Source organism: Carettochelys insculpta, chromosome 1 (genome assembly GCF_033958435.1).
Source record: "Carettochelys insculpta isolate YL-2023 chromosome 1, ASM3395843v1, whole genome shotgun sequence".
Classification (NCBI taxonomy): Eukaryota; Metazoa; Chordata; order Testudines; family Carettochelyidae; genus Carettochelys; species Carettochelys insculpta.
Genome location: NC_134137.1, coordinates 47,088,595 through 47,107,047, shown reverse-complemented (window position 1 = coordinate 47,107,047; position 18,453 = coordinate 47,088,595). Strand labels below are relative to the sequence as shown.

At 47.5% G+C, this 18,453-nt stretch overlaps 1 protein-coding gene across 6 annotated transcripts in view; it reads right to left on the bottom strand.

Moving 5' to 3' along the window:
• The window catches only part of SGCG (sarcoglycan gamma), a 170,428-nt gene that overhangs the window by 98,356 nt on the left and 53,619 nt on the right, over positions 1-18,453 (bottom strand). For all 6 annotated transcript variants that reach the window (XM_074985525.1, XM_074985530.1, XM_074985499.1 and 3 more), the window contains one exon: positions 12,947-13,141. In XM_074985525.1, coding sequence (XP_074841626.1) covers positions 12,947-13,141 — 195 coding nt within the window. The remainder of the gene's footprint in view (positions 1-12,946; positions 13,142-18,453) is intronic.

Here is an 18,453-nt window from a genome sequence, read left to right as displayed (position 1 = left end):
AAGATGCCACAAGTGTGAAGTTATTTTGGATGCACCAGTTCTAAAGTTGGATTGCTTCTGAACATAGGAGTGAGATTTTACTCCGCCCTGACGATTGATATAGTACATTGTTGTGATGTTGTCTGTCAACATTTTGATCATAGTATTGTCACTATATTTGTGGAAATGCTTGCAAGTATTGAAGACTGCTCTGAGATCCAGTAGGTTGATGTAAAGTAAGGTCTCCTGAGGTGACCAGCGACCTTGAACAGACAGAGTGCCCATGTGGGCTCCCCAGCCTAGGAGGGATGTGTCTGCGGTGATATGCTGTGAGGATGGTTGTTGAAAAGGCACACCGGAAAAGAGATTTTGGTGGTTTGTCCAAACACGAGTAGGAAGAGTTACTGATCTGTACAGGTCATGTTTCTTGTGGTTGTAAACGGAAGCTATCCAATGGTGTAAGCTGCACATATGTAAGTACATATGTTGTTGCAGCCATGTGGTGCATTAATCTTAGACATGTGATTATTTGTATTCTAGGGCTGTAGTTCATTACATCTATAAAGTCCTGAATGACCTGGAATCTCTGCAAGGGCAGGTAAGCTCTCATTGAGGTTGTGCTGAGTGGAGCACTGGTAAATTCCAGGTTCTGAGGGGGTTGGAATATTGATTTTTACTTGTTGATCAGCAATCCAAAGCAACTGAAAGTTTGCCTGGTGGTGTTTACCATCACGGATGCCTCAGTTGATGAGTGACCGTTGATGAGTAGGTGACTGCTTAGAAGATGTGGATTCACATGAGGTCCTTCCCCTGGATTGCGATCAATAGCACTAATAAGAGTAGTGATGTAGAGAATAATGGTGGTTGTGGTAGTAATATGACCTTTGATGGGGAGAGTATCTCTGGCAGCATAAATTTCTGTAAGGCTCCCAGTGAGAAATCTGTGGTGAATGTGGTGAGTACGCACAACTGTATGGTAATCATGGTGATGGAGAGGCAAAGAAATGCTGCTGATATTGCTCGGTCTCTGTTATGGCTGGACTGAGAAAGGGTGAAGGCAGTCTACTATGTGGACAATGGGGAGAGATACATCAAGGCAGTGTTGGTGACCTCTTTGGTGGCAGTGAAGGGGATGGTGCCAGGGAGAAGGTCAAAGAGGGGGAGTGCGATGACAGGCTCCAGTGCCATGTTTTCAATGCTGCCTTCCTTGGTGCCATCATGGTTGTTGAATGTTGTGGTATCGAGTGTCTTGGTGCCAAGTGTGCTCATGCTGATTGTCTCAGTGCCACTGTTGCCGGAAGTACAGAGGCGATCATCAGTGCCTTTGCCAATGGCAGCACTGAGGTGGTCTTCGGTGCTGTCGGCACTGACAGTGCAGAGGTATTCTTCTATGCCAATGACTTTGCGGAGGTGGTAGCTGTTGCCAATGTTGTTCTTGATTCCCCCTCCTTTTGGGCCAGAACAGCAGATGCTGGCCTTCTCATCATCATCTCTAGGGTCGATATTGAACTAGAAGCGGCGGTGCCAGCCTTACGAGGCCTGTTAGCGTTGCTTCATTTGCTCTGCAAAGTAGCAGGCAGAGATCTAGTGGGTTTGTGAATCGTTTGGTCAGGAGACATTATAGGATCTGAGGATGAGGGCTGGAGAGCCATGTCAAAAAGAATCACGCAAAGCCACATTTCCCAATTGCAGCGGTCCCTTGAGGTCAATTTAGTGTAATGAAGGCACTTCCGAGGTACGTGAGTCTCAATGAGGGAATGAGTATCAGCCTAATGTCCATCTCAGGCAGGCATTGCCTTGCAACAGGTGTCACACTTCTGAAAACAAGGTGAATATGTTATGTTTTGTTTTTTACGTGAAAGAAAGAAAACTTATGTAACCAACTCTAACGACAAAGAAAAGTTATCTTAATTAATCTAAGTATTTTTTTAAAAAGTGATAAAATGGGAACTATTAAAGAAAGAACAACCAAATATGATGAAAAACGATGAACAGGATACTCTCATGACGAGGTAAGTTTGCTGGGGAGATCAGCTCATGCTGTCCACAACTGGAGGCAGGTGAGAGCAACTGACAAGTGGACTGTGTGCATGACCAAAAGGGTGCAAATGCCGTGAGGCGCTGACCAAGCAACCGTGGTCCGGCTGACTATAGCTGTAGAAAAGTCTCTGATCTCGGGCACCGGGATGAGCCCAGCACCTACAGTGGAGTACCTATGGGGACATCACTCAATGAAGAAAGAAAGGTTACTCACCGTAGTAACGGTGGTTCTTCGAGATGTGTCCCCGTGGGTGCTCCACATTAGGTGTCGGGCTCGCCCGGCGCCGCACATCGGATCTTCCAAGAAGTTTCTGCCACAAAGCGCATGCGCCGGTGCGCGCCGCTCCCTTGCGCGCTCCTGGCCACGTGCGCGATCCCGTCCCCGCCAGTTCCTTCACCAACCGCCTCGGATGCTCCTGCAAAACACTAAACAGAGATCCGAAGTGGGGAGGATGGGCGGGTAGTGGAGCACCCACGGGGACACATCTCAAAGAACCACCGTTACTACGGTGAGTAACCCTTCTTTCTTCTTCAAGTGTCCCCGTGGGTGCTCCACATTAGGTGACTACCCAGCAGTAACCCAAGATAGGAGGTGGGTAATCGGATCATGTACAGCTTGTCCACGAGAGGACCGCTGTCGAGAGCTGGGTATCCTCTTGGAATACCCTGTGAAGGGCGCAGTGCTTGGCGAAGGTGTCATAGGATGACCAGGTCGCCGCTCTGCAAATGTCTTTTAGCGCAACGCCCTTCAAAAAGGCTGTTGATGCCGCCACCGCCCTAGTGGAGTGAGCCCTGGGCGTGGCCAGTAAAGGAGTCTCTTTGAGTTCATAGCACATTTTTATGCAGGATACGATGTACTTCGAGATTCTCTGAGAAGAGAGACCTTCTCCTTTTGATTTGGGAGCGAGAGAGACTAGGAGTCTATCCGTTTTCCGGAAGGACTTGGTCCTGTCTACGTAGAAGGCTAGCGCCCTCCTCACATCCAGGAGGTGTAGGTGCGCCTCTTTGTTAGAGTTATGAGGCTTTGGATAAAACCAGGGTAAAACAATAGGTTCGTTAATGTGAAACTCAGAAGAAACTTTAGGAACAAAGGCTGGATGCAGCCGTATGGTTATCGCCTCCTTGGAAAAAACAGTGCAGGATGGCGTTGCCATAACTGCCGCAAGCTCGCTCACCCTGCGAGCTGACGTGACTGCGAGAAGGAAGGTCGTCTTTATCGTAAGGAGGCAGAGGGAAACTGTGGCCAAAGGCTTGAACGGTGGTCCCGTTAGCGCATTAAGCACCCGGTCCAAGTTCCACAAAGGTGGAAGCGGTTTCCGAGGGGGGTATAGGTTTACCAACCCTTTGAGGAACCTGGTAACCATGGGATGGGCGAACACCGTGTGCCCTTCCTCTTCGTGTCTGAACGCCGAAATGGCGGCAAGGTGGACCTTTAATGAGGATAGTGAGAGTCCTCCTCTCTTGAGGTCCAGTAAATACTCTAACATTACAGGTATAGGCACCAAAAGGGGGGCTAGCTGTTTGGTAGAACACCATACCGTGAAGCGAGTCCATTTCTGCTTGTAGGTCTTCCTGGTGGAAGTCCTCCTGCTACTTTCTAGGACTTGTTGCACTTCCTCCGTACATGTGCTCTCTAGGGAGCTGAGCCTTGGATTAACCACGCTTGTAGTTGCAGGCCTTAGGGGTGCGGATGCACTATGGACCCCTGGGCTTGCGTGAGCAGATCCGGCGCCACCGGAAGGGGCATCGGTGGCCAGTCCGACATGCGCAGGAGTAGGGGGAACCATTGCTGTCGATCCCACATTGGGACTATCAGGATCATTCAGACTCCGTCCCTCCTGGCTTTCTGCAAGACTTTGTGGATGAGCACTGTGGGAGGGAAAGCATAAAGCAGGGGGCCCCTCCAGGAGATCGCGAATGCATCCCCCAGGGACCCTCGTCCCAGTCCTGCCCTGGAGCAGAATCGTGGGCACTTCTTGTTGTGTTGAGTAGCAAACAGGTCTGTCTGGGGAAAATCCCATGCGTGAAAAATCGGTCGTAGCAGATCGGGACGGATCTGCCACTCGTGCGTGAGTGCAAAACGCCTGCTCAGCTGGTCTGCCTTCACATTGTGAGCGCCTGGTAAGTACGAGGCTTTCAAGGTTATATTGTTGGCAATGCACCAGTTCCACAACCGGACTGCTTCCGCACATAAGGCACGGGACCGAGCTCCTCCTTGCCGATTTATATAAAACATGGTGGAGGTATTGTCTGTACTGATCCCGACTACTTTGCCTTGTATATGGTCTCGAAAGTGTCTGCAGGCGTTGAACACTGCTCTGAGCTCCAGTATATTTATGTGCATTGACTGCTCTGTGGAGGACCACAATCCTTGCGTCACCTCTTCACCCATGTGTGCTCCCCACCCTATGAGGGAGGCATCTGTAGTAAGAAAAACCGATATTTGTGGTTGGTGGAAGGGTACCCCTGTTAGCAAGTTCTTGGGGTTTACCCACCATTGCAGGGATTTGCGCACCTCTGCTGTGGGCGACACCACCCTGTGAACGGTGTGTGCTGCCGGTTTGTATACGCTCGCCAGCCAGTGCTGCATGCTGCGCATGTGTAACCTGGCGTTCTGTACTACGAACGTTGCTGCTGCCACGTGGCCCAGCAGCTGTAAGCACGTCAGAACCGGCACTGTAGGGCTGAAGGTGATGACTTGCACGAGGGAGCCGATGGCCCGAAAGCGTGTCTCTGGTAGATACACTCTCGCTGCAATAGAATTTCTGCATGCCCCTATGAACTCTATGTCCTGTGTGGGGTTTATCTTTGATTTTGCCAGATTGATAACCAGGCCGAGCGAAGAGAACGTGCCTGCTGTGACGCGTATCATGCGTACTACCTCCTCCTTCGAGGCCCCTTTGAGCAGGAAGTCGTCCAGATACGGGAATATAAATACCCCCTGTCTGTGCAGGTAGGCTGACACCACTGCCAAGGTCTTGGTGAAGACTCTGGGGGCCGAGGAGAGGCCAAACGGTAGGACCTTGTATTGAAAATGTTCTTTGCCTACCATGAACCAGAGGAATCGTCGGTGAGCCGGATGGATAGTTATGTGAAAATACGCGTCTTGTAAGTCGAGGGCTACGAACCAATCTCCATCGTCTAGTGCCGTAAGGATGGAGGCGATTGTGATCATCCGAAAGCGTTGCTTGCGCAGGTACCGGTTGAGGCCTCGAAGAACTAAGATGGGCCTCCAGCCTCCTGTCTTTTTTCCGTGAGGAAGTACCTCGAGTAGAACCCTTTCCCTTGCAGTTGCTCCAGCACTCTTTCCACTGCCCCTATGAGCATGAGATGGTCTACTTCCTGCTTGAGCCTCGCTACGTGGGACGCCTCCTGGAGGTGGGGCCTGGGTGGAGGTCGTGGCGGTGGGAGCGACTGGAAGGGGATGGCGTACCCCGTGGCTATGATCTCCAGCACCAATTTGTCTGTGGTGATCCTTTGCCACTGGTTGTAGAATGGTCGGCGGCGATGGTGGAATAACCGCTTCGGATGACCTTGTGCAATGGTAGTGATGGCGCAGCCCTGGATCTGTGTGTCAAACTTGTGGCCTTTGGCCCTGCCCCGAGGACGCACGGCTCTGTTGGGAACGTCGCCTGGGAGTTCTGTACTGCTGGTGCTGTTGATGTCGCCCTTGCTCGTAACCCCTGTGGTACTGGGGACGCTGTTGCTGGTACTGGTACCGTCTTTGTTGAGGGCAGTACTTTTTCTTTCTGTATGGAGGGGTGTAAATCCCCAGGGTCCTAAGTGTGGCTCTTGAATCTTTACTGGAATGAAGGACCGAGTCAGTTGATTCAGCAAACAGCTTCTGCGAGTTGAAGGGAAGATCGACGATCTTTGCCTGCAGATCCCTCGGTATACCCGAAGTCTGGAGCCAGGACTCCCTTCGCATAACCACTGCTGTAGCTGTGGAGCGTGCTGCTGTGTCCGCAACATCCAGGGCGATCTGAACTCCTGTGCTTGAGGCCGCGTAGCCTTCTTGCACAATGGCCTTGAGCACCGGTTTCTTGTCCTCTGGAAGCGAGTTCATGAGGGAGGTTAACCTAGTGTAGTTGTCGAAATTGTGGTTCGCTAGATGCGCTGCGTAATTTGCCATTCGCAACAGTGGAGTGGAGGAGGAGCAGACCTTTCTGCCGAACAGCTCTAGCTTCTTGGCATCTTTGTCTGTTCCCCCTGTCTTGAATTGAGATGTCTTTGATCTTTGTTGCGAAGACTCTGCCACCAAGGAATTTGGTTGTGGGTGGCTGAACAGGAACTCCATGCCCTTCGCCGGCACGAAGTATTTCTTATCCGCTCTCTTGTAGACAGGCAGAATAGTCGCAGGGGTCTGCCATATCATAGCGGCGGACTCCAAGATTGCTTCGTCAAGCGGTATTGCTATTTTGGAGGAGGCCAGAGGTCTCAGATTTTTGAGGAGTTTATGGTGTTTCTCTTGCACCTCTGCTGTCTGGATGCCTTGCGTGAAGGCCACCCTTTTAAACAGCTCTTGAAACTGTGTGAGATCGTCCGGAGGACAGACGTCCCCCGGGGCCGTAGCCTCGTCTGGGGAGGAGAGCGAGGAACCACTATGATACGCCTCTCTGGACCCTTCCGGTTCCTGTTGGTGATGGTACATCCGCTTGCTGGAAGCTTGCAAGGGAAAATCTCGGGGTTCCATAACCAGTTCCCCCTGAGATACTTGAGTCTCTGTCCCTGTTCGTGATTGCCCTCGGGGATACAGGACCGTCTGTGGGGATCTTTCCCTGGTAGACTGCCGGTGGTGTCTATGCCCCACGTGATAGGGACGACCATGGCAGCATGGGCACTGTTCTTGGGAAGGTGACCTGGACCACTCCCTTGGTGCATATCCTCTGCGTCTGGGGGAGCGAGATCGTCGAGAGACCTGGGACACTGGAAAGAGCGATTTGTGATAGTACTCCAGTGGCTCAAACCCCAAGAAGGGTGAAGGTGGTCCCAGCCAGGGCGAGGCTGGTTGTAAAAATGGAGACGGGGGCTCCGGGTAGGCTGGGGGGACCCCTGCCTTCTAGTTGGAGTCTGCAGCATGAGCGGAGGGCTGAAAGAAAGCAACTCTGCAGCCCTGTCTGGAGAGGGGCTGCGGTGCCTTGTTTTCTGTGCAGCCTTCCCCCTCCCTTGAGGGGGTGGCTTTGCCCCCTGACGTGCAGGGGATCTCGGCCCCGTCCGCGCCGCGCTCGGCACGCTCATGGGCGGTGCCGCACGGGCGGTGTCCTCCGGTGCCTGCAGGCTGCGTGCCTGCGCGCTCTGCACCGCCGGTTCCCCGGGGGTCGGTGCCGCCGCCTGCAGTGCCGCCGGTACCGGCGCTTGTTTAGCCGCCGCCCTGCCTGCGGTGCGGGGTGGCTGTTTGATCATCGGAGGCTGAGCCGCCTCCACGTGGCTCTCCGTGCCGCCTCCGATCAGCTGTTGCTGCGGCTGGGGGCTGTGCGCTCCTCCCGTCCCGCTCGCTGTTGCTGCCGGCAGGGATTGGGTTGGGGAGACTTTCCTCCGTTTTTGCGCTGATGGGGTGAGGGAGGCCGCTTTCCTTTTATGGGCCCCGGAGGGTCCCTCCTGCTGCGGCCGCTCCGGCACGTCTGGCTGGAGGGCCTTGTCGAAGAGCAGCATTTTAAGCCGCATCTCCCTGTCCTTCCTTGCTCTGGCTGTTAATTTTGCACAGAAGGAGCATTTCTGCGTGACATGGGACTCCCCCAGGCACCTTATGCAGCGACTGTGCCCATCAGACGCTGGCATTGCCTCTCGGCAAGACTCACATTTCTTGAATCCTGAAGAGGACATTGTTGGTGAGTCTTTTAGTTGTTAATGGGGTACTTAGCACCTTCTCTGTGCTGTTTTCCCCCTCTCCAATAGCCTGCCGTGGCAGGAGGGCTAATGGCCCTAGGCTCCTGGCCTCCGGTGCTCCGCTTGTTACTAGGACTGGACTGAATTCCGTCCCACTTGTTGTTTCTTGTTTTTTTTGTTTTTTTGGTTTTTTTTTGAAAATAACAACTGGCTAACTTAACAATAGCCTAAGAACTTGAAAACTTTAAAGAAAATAGTTAAAACCATTGAATACGCTAACTTGGCCATAGCCTAGTCGGATTCTGTCTGCAGCCGACAGCGGTTAAAAGGAACTGGCGGGGACCGGATCGCGCACGTGGCCAGGAGCGCGCAAGGGAGCGGCGCGCACCGGCGCATGCGCGGTCCGGCAGAAACTGCTTGGAAGATCCGATCTGCGGCGCCGGGCGAGCCCGACACCTAATGTGGAGCACCCACGGGGACACTCGAAGAAGAAGAATATCTATACATACAGGTCGTCAGAGCAAAACTTTAAGATCACATGTTTGAGTATTTATCTTCTTGGTAGTATATTTTATTTGGAATGTGACCCTGCTTGACACATAGCAGGGGAAAGGTTTTGTGACTTCCCTTTCCATTTTTAATTCGTATTTTTAACTTCCCAGTCTTTTCTTCTCCTCTATCCTTCTTTAAACACTTTAGCTCTCACAATCTCTCAGGAATCACATTTCCTTTTCGCTTCGCCAACTCCCTCAGTCATTTCTCTCACCATGTCATTTAGGTCCTTCCTCATTCTCTCTCACTCCTTTTATCCCCATTTTCTCTCCTTTCTCACCACTTTGTTTCATTCTCCTTTTCCTCTTCCCCACTCTACTGATATATGGTTGGTAACAAGAAAAACATGGCTAGAGACAATCCCAACAAGCAGAGAATCTGGAGGCTGACGAATCTGGAGGATCTGAACCTCAAAAACTTGCCCATGATCACTCAGGAATTCTGAAGGAATACAGAACTAAACCTGATGCCATAACAAATAAACAGTCACAGAGTATTTAATTAGCATATTTCATTCAAAATTTATCTATAAAAAGCAGATGACATTGGAAAACATCTTTTGGTTGTGTAGATTTTGCAATATATTTACAAGGAGCAGCAAATATCTTGTGGCAAATTTTGACATGGAATACCTACTATGTAAGAAGCCAACTGTGAGAAGAATACACTTTGGTTCTACACTAAGTAAAGTACACAACCACCTTTCTTGCTTCTGTAACTTGCATACTTACACTGCAGCATGTGATTGACTTTATATCCAAGGAAAGGAAAACAACCAGCAGGGAGGACATATTAGTTCTATTTTATATAAACTCTTACAGTATGCTCATCACTGTAGTATCTGAATTTAGTATCTGAGTTGAATCTGCTGTAATGAACACATGCACAGAGCAGGGCACGTCACCTTAGTTAATAGGGCCCAAAGACAGCTGGAGGAGGGTAGTATTAATTGTTAGATATGCTCCACAGCACTTTCTGAAGCTGTGCAATGTTGTCTGATCCTTTTTAAGAATACTAATACTTGCATTGTTTGAGAATGGATCAATAGGTTCTTTTCCTACTTATTGTCATTGGCTTGCTGCATGAGGTATATAGCTTAAAGTCTGGGGATCAAGGCATGCTGGCCCCTGGGGCACAAAAGTCCCTTGACAATGGGGACAACTATTAATACTATTAAATATACTAACTCTAAGAACTACATGCATTAACTGTGATAACTATGCAGACTATGAACAGAGAAAGTTCAACCACTGGGAAAGAAATTTTGCCACAGCAAGGCTGCGTCTACACGTGCACGCTACTTCGAAGTAGCGGCACCAACTTCGAAATAGCGCCCGTCACGTCTACACGCGTCGGGCGCTATTTCGAAGTTAACTTCGACGTTAGGTGGCGAGACGTCGAAGTCGCTAACCTCATGAGGAGATAGGAATAGCGCCCTACTTCGACGTTCAACGTCGAAGTAGGGACCGTGTAGACGATCCGCGTCCCGCAACGTCGAAATTGCTGGGTCCTCCATGGCGGCCATCAGCTGGGGGGTTGAGAGACGCTGTCTCTCCAGCCCGTGCGGGGCTCTATGGTCACCGTGTGCAGCAGCCTTTAGCCCAGGGCTTCTGGCTGCTGCTGCTGCAGCGGGGGATTCATGCTGCAGGCACAGGGTCTGCAACTCATTGTCGGCTCTGTGGATCTTGTGCTGTTTAGTGCAAGTGTGTCTGGGAGGGGCCCTTTAAGGGAGTGGCTTACTGTTGAGTCTGCCCTGTGACCCTGTCTGCAGCTGTGCCTGGCACCCTTATTTCGATGTGTGCTACTGTGGCGTGTAGACGTTCCCTCGCAGCGCCTATTTCGATGTGGTGCTGCGCAACGTCGATGTTGAACATCGACGTTGCCAGCCCTGGAGGACGTGTAGACGTTATTCATCGAAATAGGCTACTTCGATGTAGGCTTCACGTGTAGACGTAGCCCAAGAGAGATCATTACAGTAACCATCAAGGGCAATAAGAAGGAAATGTGAGGATGTGAGGCTGGGGGCGAGGGGGCAGTCCCTTATATTGGAATGTACATGAGCAGCTACAGACAGTACTAGAGCCAGCCACAAGGATGCCATGCAGGTAAAATATTCTGGCAATTGTGCACACGGCACATACTTGCGCTTTGTGTGTGCTGTTATCCATGTCTCCTATTGCTGAGGCCTAAAGATATTGTGTCCCATCTTGTGGCATTTGCTGCTTTCTTTGTGGATAAGCAGGAAGAAAACAGAACAACAAGAAGTCTTGTGGCACCTTATAGACGAACAGATATTTTGGAGCATAAGTTTTCGTGGGCAAAGACCCGCTTCATCAGATGCATGAGTGGGGGGGTGGTTTCAGAGGAGTATTTAAAGAGTGGGGTCCCAGTAAGAGGGAGGGCCAGAGCTGACAAGGTCTATTCAGCAAGGTGGAAATGGCCCAGTATCAGTAGTACTTATCAAAAGAGGAAAAAACAAGTTAGATCAAACAGGGAGATGTGAGACTTTGTCAGAGTCTAATGGGGAGACATTAACGCCCAGGGCAGAGAAGCTGGTTTTGTAAGCTGTGAGCCACTGCCAGTCTCCATCTAATCCTTGGCTAATGGAGTCAAACTTGAAAATGAACTGCGGCTCAGAGATTCTCTCTCTATTTGATTTTTGAAATTTTTTTGTTTCAGAACTGTTACCCTTAAATCTGCCAGAGTGTCCAGGGAGAAAACAGTGTTCCCACAGACATAATTTCTGAAAGGGGAGAGATTTTTGCCAATGTTTTTGCTCCCTGACCCATCTCCTAGGAAAGAAGCCACCGGTTGGCCACACACAGAAGCCAAGGCACAGCAAAATAAGTGGAGAGTGGTGACCTTTACTGTGAATTGATCCCCACACACAAAACATTAGCCACTTACATTCACTGTGATTCATAATGTACAGACACCAAAATACACATCTTCCAAATGAATTCCAAAATACATATTGAAAAAAACTGCTGAAAAGAATTTACATCTGGTGAAAAGCTTGACAGGAAACCAGTCAAAATAACTATGTTGAGTATGAGACACTTAAAATTCACCTGCTTATAGTAAAAGAAAGAAGATTATAGAGACTGCTCTGGGAAGATAAAATGCCCCTTCATTCAGTGACTATGGCATAATAAATAGATGATGGAAATGTTAACATAACACTTTTTGCCAACAGCGAGGGGCAGAGCAGTAGGACTTAACACATTGTTTTTCTTAGAGAAAGTCTATTCCAATCAACTGAGCATCATGGACTGCATAGTAAGATCAAATTAACTCAGCTTTGATATTCACTGAATCATTTTATTGTATTCTGACCCAAGTTTTGTCTTGTAGACTTAAGTTACACTTTAAACTATTTAAAAATTATGTGGTAATAATATACACACAGCAGTGAAAAGTTACAACATTTCTTCATGAGCAATATAAGTTGCTTAACCTGAAGCATAAATCAGAGAGGTAGCTGTGTTAGTCTGTATCTTTGAGAACAGCAAGTAGTCCTGTGGCACCTTATAGACTAACAGATATTTTGGAGCGTAAGCTTTCGTGGGCATCTGATGAAGCGGGTCTTTCCCCAGAAAGCTTATGCTCCAAAATATCTGTTAGCATATAAGGTGCCACAGGACTTCTTCTTGTTCTCTGAAGCAGAAAGTAATTTCAATGACTTTGAGCTTTAAGTCATTAATTTGCTAAATAAATTTCTAAATCTTAAATAATGAGGAAACAGGTGATTCAAAAATCAGAGTGAGTGCAGACAGGAAAAAAGCTGAACTAGTGACAACAATTGAACATTAAAGAATTCTGGAGGTATAAATTAAACTAGAGCAATTGCAATTTGTAAATGACAGAAACACACTGGCTACATCTACACTAGCCCCAAACTTCAAAATGGCCATTCAAATGGCCATTTCAAAGTTTACTAATGAAGCACTGAAATGCATATCCAGCGCATCATTAGCGTGCGGGTGGCCGCGGCGCTTCGAAATTGACGCGGCTTGCCGCCGCGTGGCTCGTCCCATGAGCAGATGGGAATAAGGGGACTTCAAAGTAGGCGGGCTCCTTTCGAAAAGGAGCCCCGTTGGGACAAGCCATGTGGCGGTGAGCTGTGTCAATTTCAAAGCGCCGCGGCCGCCCGCATGCTAATGAAGCGCTGAATATGTATTTCAGCGCTTCATTAGTAAACTTCGAAATGGCCATTTGTGTGGCCATTTCAAAGTTTGGGGCTAGTGTAGACACGGCCACTGTGAGGCAAGAGCAAATAACAGCTGTTTGAATTAATGGCAAATATAATGTCATCAACATATAAATAATTTAAAATGACAATTTTTAGAGGGATGAATGTTATAAAAGAAAGACATGGTGTACTTATTTCCAATAGAATGGGAAATTCTAATTAATGAGGTAAGAAAAATATATTGCATAAAACGAAAGTAGAAAAGGTATGAAATAAGTGATGCCATAAGGCAACAAATGAGGAGACAGTAATTAATAAAGATTAGAAAGAGAATGGAAAATTAAAGAGGACACTTACTGTAGAAAACCACATCACTTTAAGAATCCAAATTGTCAAAGCAAAATTCACAACTAGTACAATAAGTAGAAGAAGGACAAATAAGTAGAGGCAACGCTTTCTCCAGCCATAAATGCCAATTTTGTAGACATACTGGTTCTCCGGCCTCTCTAGTCTGGTGCCTTGTGTTGTTGTGGTGTATTGTTCACGTACCATCTGTTACAGAAAGAGGGGGAAGAGTTTTGTTAACGACGTAAATAAATTCCTTTAAAAAATTCCGTAAGAGAAAAACAAAATCAAATGCCTGCTACTTTAAATATCATAAATACTCAAATTTATTGCATAACATAGAAGAGCAACGTTATCTCTTCTATACAGTGTTTCAAAAAACCCACCTGAAAATATGACACTATCCATGTCATAATCAGCAAGAACTGTACTGTATTGTAACAAACTATGCTGAAAATACTGTGAAGATGAAACTTAAAAATCAGGATTTTTTTAAAATTCCAAGAGGTACTATGTATTCTTTTCTGTTTTAAACACTACTTCTATCACAAAGTATATTCAAATATTTTATATATGCTGTAACTATTACAACTAGTCTGTTACAGTACTATACTGTGTATCAATGGATTTCCAAAGTTTGTTAGGTTTCATTGCCTGTATACGAAGAAGGAAAAGAGGTTTTAAAACTGTAAAGGAAAACATATTTGCTCAACATTATCAGAATAAATATTTAAAGATGTACTACTAATAGAAGCATACACTACTAGCCAACGTTAATCAAATATAGTCACCCAGCATTACATTTTCAGAGAAGGTGCCATAATTACTTACTTACCATAATTCTTTCCCTTAAAATATGAAGTCACTACTTTACACCTTGAAAATATGGAAATTTTACATTTGAACCAAGAGAATAAAAACTCATCAGCTGAAGCTGTTTATTAAAAAACAAAAAAAACTATCTGTTTCATCTCTACTGATATAATGGAGGGGGAATTCCCAAATAGATTTTGTAAATTCAAGCATTTTTCATAAACCAGGTAAGCCCTCAGTGTTCTTATGTAAGAAAACATGTTTTTTCCAGCACAGTATTATGTTCCCAAATGAGAGTTCCTTCAGGTAGGATTCACATGAGACTTTTGCATTTACTCTTAGGAATTAGATCACGATGCTAAGCACAAAGTATTTTAAAAGTGTGATTAAATCACATCCTTGCCCAGCTGATGAATGACTCTGAAGCTGCATCTACACTACAAGATAAATTCAAATGTCAAGGCTTTAGCTCGATATTAAAACATGACTCTCTTCACACATAATACTGTTAACTTGATTTATTGAGCCATAACGCCAATTACAGAATATCAATATTATGGGACGGATATAGCCTCTATCTTGAATTTAAAGTCTCAAATCAAGGCTAGTGTGGAAGCACTATGTCCTTAATTCAAACTTGCTAGCCTCCAGAAGTGTCCCGTATGCATCCCACAAAACTACGCGTTGACCCTCCAGGTATGGCCACTTCATCATTCACTGCTGTCAGGTGTGCAGGAAGAAGGTCAAAGTAAGCCCACAAAGTTTGGATTGAATTTGAATTTGAATGAAAATTAAATGGGAATTTAGAAGTCCAACCCTGCAAATAAAAAGGGCATCCATTATGAAAAAATCCCTTTCACCACATCGTCAGCCATCGCACCACATAGGTAGCAATTATTGGTAGCTGTATACTGCAATCATGAGCACTCAGGGTAGCGATCTGACTAGCACTTCTCAGGCTTACAAGACAGCCCCAGCTCGGACCCACCAGGAAATTCTGGATCTCACTGCCATTTGGAGAGAACAATTGGTGATGAAGAGACTGTGGGTGACCAAGAGAAATGCAGCCTTCTATGATCAGATGGCACGCGAGATGGCAGCTTGAGGTTACTCCTGGGACTCTATGCAGTGCAGGGTGAAGGTGAAAGAACTCTGACAGGCCTATCAAAAAGTCTGAAGCCAACCAGCGGTCAGGTGGGGCTCCACAGACCTGCTACTATTATCAGCAGATCCACATATTTATGGGGAACGACCACACCATGGAGCCCAAACTGAATTACGATACTTGTGGAGGCTCTGGTATGGATTCTGGGTTGAGCACAGAGGAGCAGCATGGAAGAGAGGAAGAGGGCAATGGAGAGGAGGAAGGGAGAAATGAGCAGGGGACAGAGGAAGTTGTTCCTGACAGCCCTGAGCTCTTCACCACAGACCTGGAACTGGTCCCCTCCATGGTGGTCCCTCCACAGTGGGCCCCGATCTCTCTGGAGCAAGTGGTTCAGGTGAGTCTTTATTCTGCATGCTAGATGTGGGTTGAGGGTGGGTAAAGCTATAGGATTTTGTATAGGTATAGTTTGCTAGCTGTGCTTCTGTGCCCTCAGAACAGCATATTAATATTTCGTGGGGTGGAGTGCTTCTCCATTTTGGAGATCTCCTCAAAGGCCTCATCCAGGCCTCTTGTATTTTTTTTTCATGAGATTTTTGGGCAGGCCTGACTTGTTGTGGCTTCCACAGTAGCACACCTTGCCATGCCAGGCAATCAGATAGTGATCTGGTGTCATGGCACCACACAGCATTTTAGCAATATTTTCAGGCTTTTGGTCACACAGAAGGAGTAGCTGCTCTTTCTCTGTATCTGTTACATTTAGGAGGGTGATGTCTTCTTTGGCAACCTGTGGGAGTACAGGAATTCACATCTTTTTTTGTTTTTAACATGCTTCCCCTGCCCCTTCACATTGGCCTGCAGCAGCCACCGGGCTCTCCATTCCCTACCCCACAAAGTGGTTTGCAGGCTCGGTGGGGGGAGGGGGGTTGTTCCCTCCCACATGTCCCTTTCCAACCAGTATTTCTTTTCATTTTTCATGCCCCCCCCAATGCCACGCTGCTGCTGGGCTCTGCTGGGCGTTTCCCCTCCCAATACCCCTTCCTCCAGTGTTTTTTGGATTTTGCAGGACCCCCCAGGTGCCACACAGCTGCCAGGCTCTGCTGAGCATTTCCCCTCCCTTGTCCTTACCAAGCACTATTTGTTTTCATTTCTCAGGAATCCCTCTGCACCATGCAGGGGATTCCTCTGCTGTGGCTTTTCCTCTCCCATGTCCCTTTATATCCAACCTTTCTTTGGATTTTTTTTTCTTTACATTATTTTTATTGTGCATTGAAGCCCCCCCGCCCCACAGCTGTTCATTTGTTACTGCCACAGGACACCCATCCAGGACATCTGGTGGCTGCCCCTGCTTTGCAGACCTTCCGGGCTTGTCTACACTACCACCTTTCTTCAAAGGAAGGATAGTAATTAGGGTGTTGGGAGTTTACAAATGAAGTGCTGCCGTGCATAGGCAGCAATTCATTAAGCAAATCCACCCCCCCTGCCCCGCGGCAACTCCAAAGTTTTAAACTTCGAAGTACTGGCATGTATCTAGCCACAGTGCACCCGCCGGTACTTCGAAGTGCCGGGGGAATTTTGAAGTCCCCTCACTCCTCAAAATTAGGGAAAAAAGTTCCATTCAGGAGCTTTCAGTACAGTTCTGAATTTCGGAATATGCACGCGTTGTGAACCATCCCTGACCAGCTAATGTTGACATCAGTAAAACAACCTTTGTGATCTACCAGCCCCTCCATGACCATGGAGAAGTACCCCTTTTGATTAATATACTCCAACACTAGGTGTGCCAGGGCCATGATGGGGATGTGTGTGCCATCTATTGCCCCACCGCAGTTAGGAAAGCTCCAGGCAGCAAATCTATCCCTATGGCCTGTATATCTCCCAGGGTCACAGTCTTCCTGAGGAGACGCCAACAGATTGCATGGGCCACCTCCAACACCATGGACCCCACTGTAGATCTGCCAACCCCAAACTGATTTGCCACTGACTGGTAACTGTCAGGGGTTGCAAACTCCCACAGTGCAATTGCCACTCACTTCTGTACCATTAAAGCCTGCCTCATTTTGGTGTTGCTGAGCTTCAGGGCGGGCACCAGTGCATCACTAAGTTCATTAAAGGTGGACTTGCACATATGAAAGTTCTGCACCCACTGCTGGTTGTCCCAGGACTCCAAACAATGTGATCCCACCAGCATGTGCTGGTCTCTAGAGTCCAAAAACACGGCTCCATTGTCATCAGTGCATTCATGGCAGCCACCAGTTCTGAATTCTTGGTCCACAGTTGGCACAACTGCTATTCCAAAACATCTTCCTCGTCATCAGTCATCATCATCAGCAGCAGCAGCACCACTAGGATAGACAAGAGCCATTGAGCTTTGGAATTAAAGGACAAATTGCATGACAGCTTCTGTGGTTGCCAAAATGATCCGTGCTATGATTTGGAGTGTTCGTGGATCCATGCTCGTGCTGGAATGCTGCAGCAGGAAATGAAGTGATCTCCAGTTCTTTTGCATGCAGTCACTGATGCAGTGAATTATGGGATAGTGGTTGGAATTCTGGGATTCCAACATGAAACACCTACAAGCAACCGGGGCTAAGGCACTGTGGGATAGATTGAAAAAAAAAAGCATAGTTGCTCCAGGGGGGCCGCGTGGGAGAGAGGGCTTCTGGTCCACTGGGCTGTCCTGTTTGCACAGCTTATGGTTGGCTGTTCTGGGCAGTATGGCTGCTCTCTGTTGACAGAGGGCGTTGACAGTGGGAGCCTGTATTAGATGTGGACATGTTCCATAGACAGAGGTTCTGTCAGGAAATATCTGTTGACAGTGACTTCTGTCAACAGAACTCTGTAGTGTAGATACAGCAGAAGAGATTTTCTGGTATTGCTGCCACACAATCGGCAAACATTGACAGTTGCAGCAGTGCATTGTGGGACCCTATCCCATAGTTCCCTCATCCCTGTACATTCTGGGTATTTTCACTGCTACTTGACATCATCGTCCTACATCACATTGTCCTCATTCCCCTCCTGTGGTAAGTAAACACAGGAATTGAAGGACCTGGCTGCTGGCCAGAGGGAATGGTTCAACTGGCTCTTAATCTACAGACCCCAGAAGGGAGGAAGAAAAACTAGTGCATCTTTTCCAGAAGGGAGGAAGGAAATCTAGTGCATTAACAAAGATTACCAAATGCAAAGAAATCTCTTTCTTCTATAAATGAATTGCTTTTTAAAACAATAGCTGTAACTGAATTATGGAAGATTTTATAAAAAGCTGCTCGTGTGTTTCATCTCAACTGGTCTTCCATGTACTGTCCTCCCTCCCTTGATTGCATCTGATCCCTGAAAATAATACAGGTACACTGAAAAGCATGAAGAAAGAGTTGGTAGTAAAGATTTTGAAAAATGAGAGTTGCTGAGGGGAGGGTTTTTGGGTTCCCAGTCCATTATACAGCTTCTGTGCACAGTCTGTATTCTCAACTGGCTCTCCAACCCCTCTTCCCTGCATGAAGGGATCCAAAGTTAGAAGAAAGAGGATAGAAAAGGCTAGGAAAAAATATTTTTGGCTTCTATCTTCACTACACAGGCATTGCCAACACGTGTGATGGGGCTC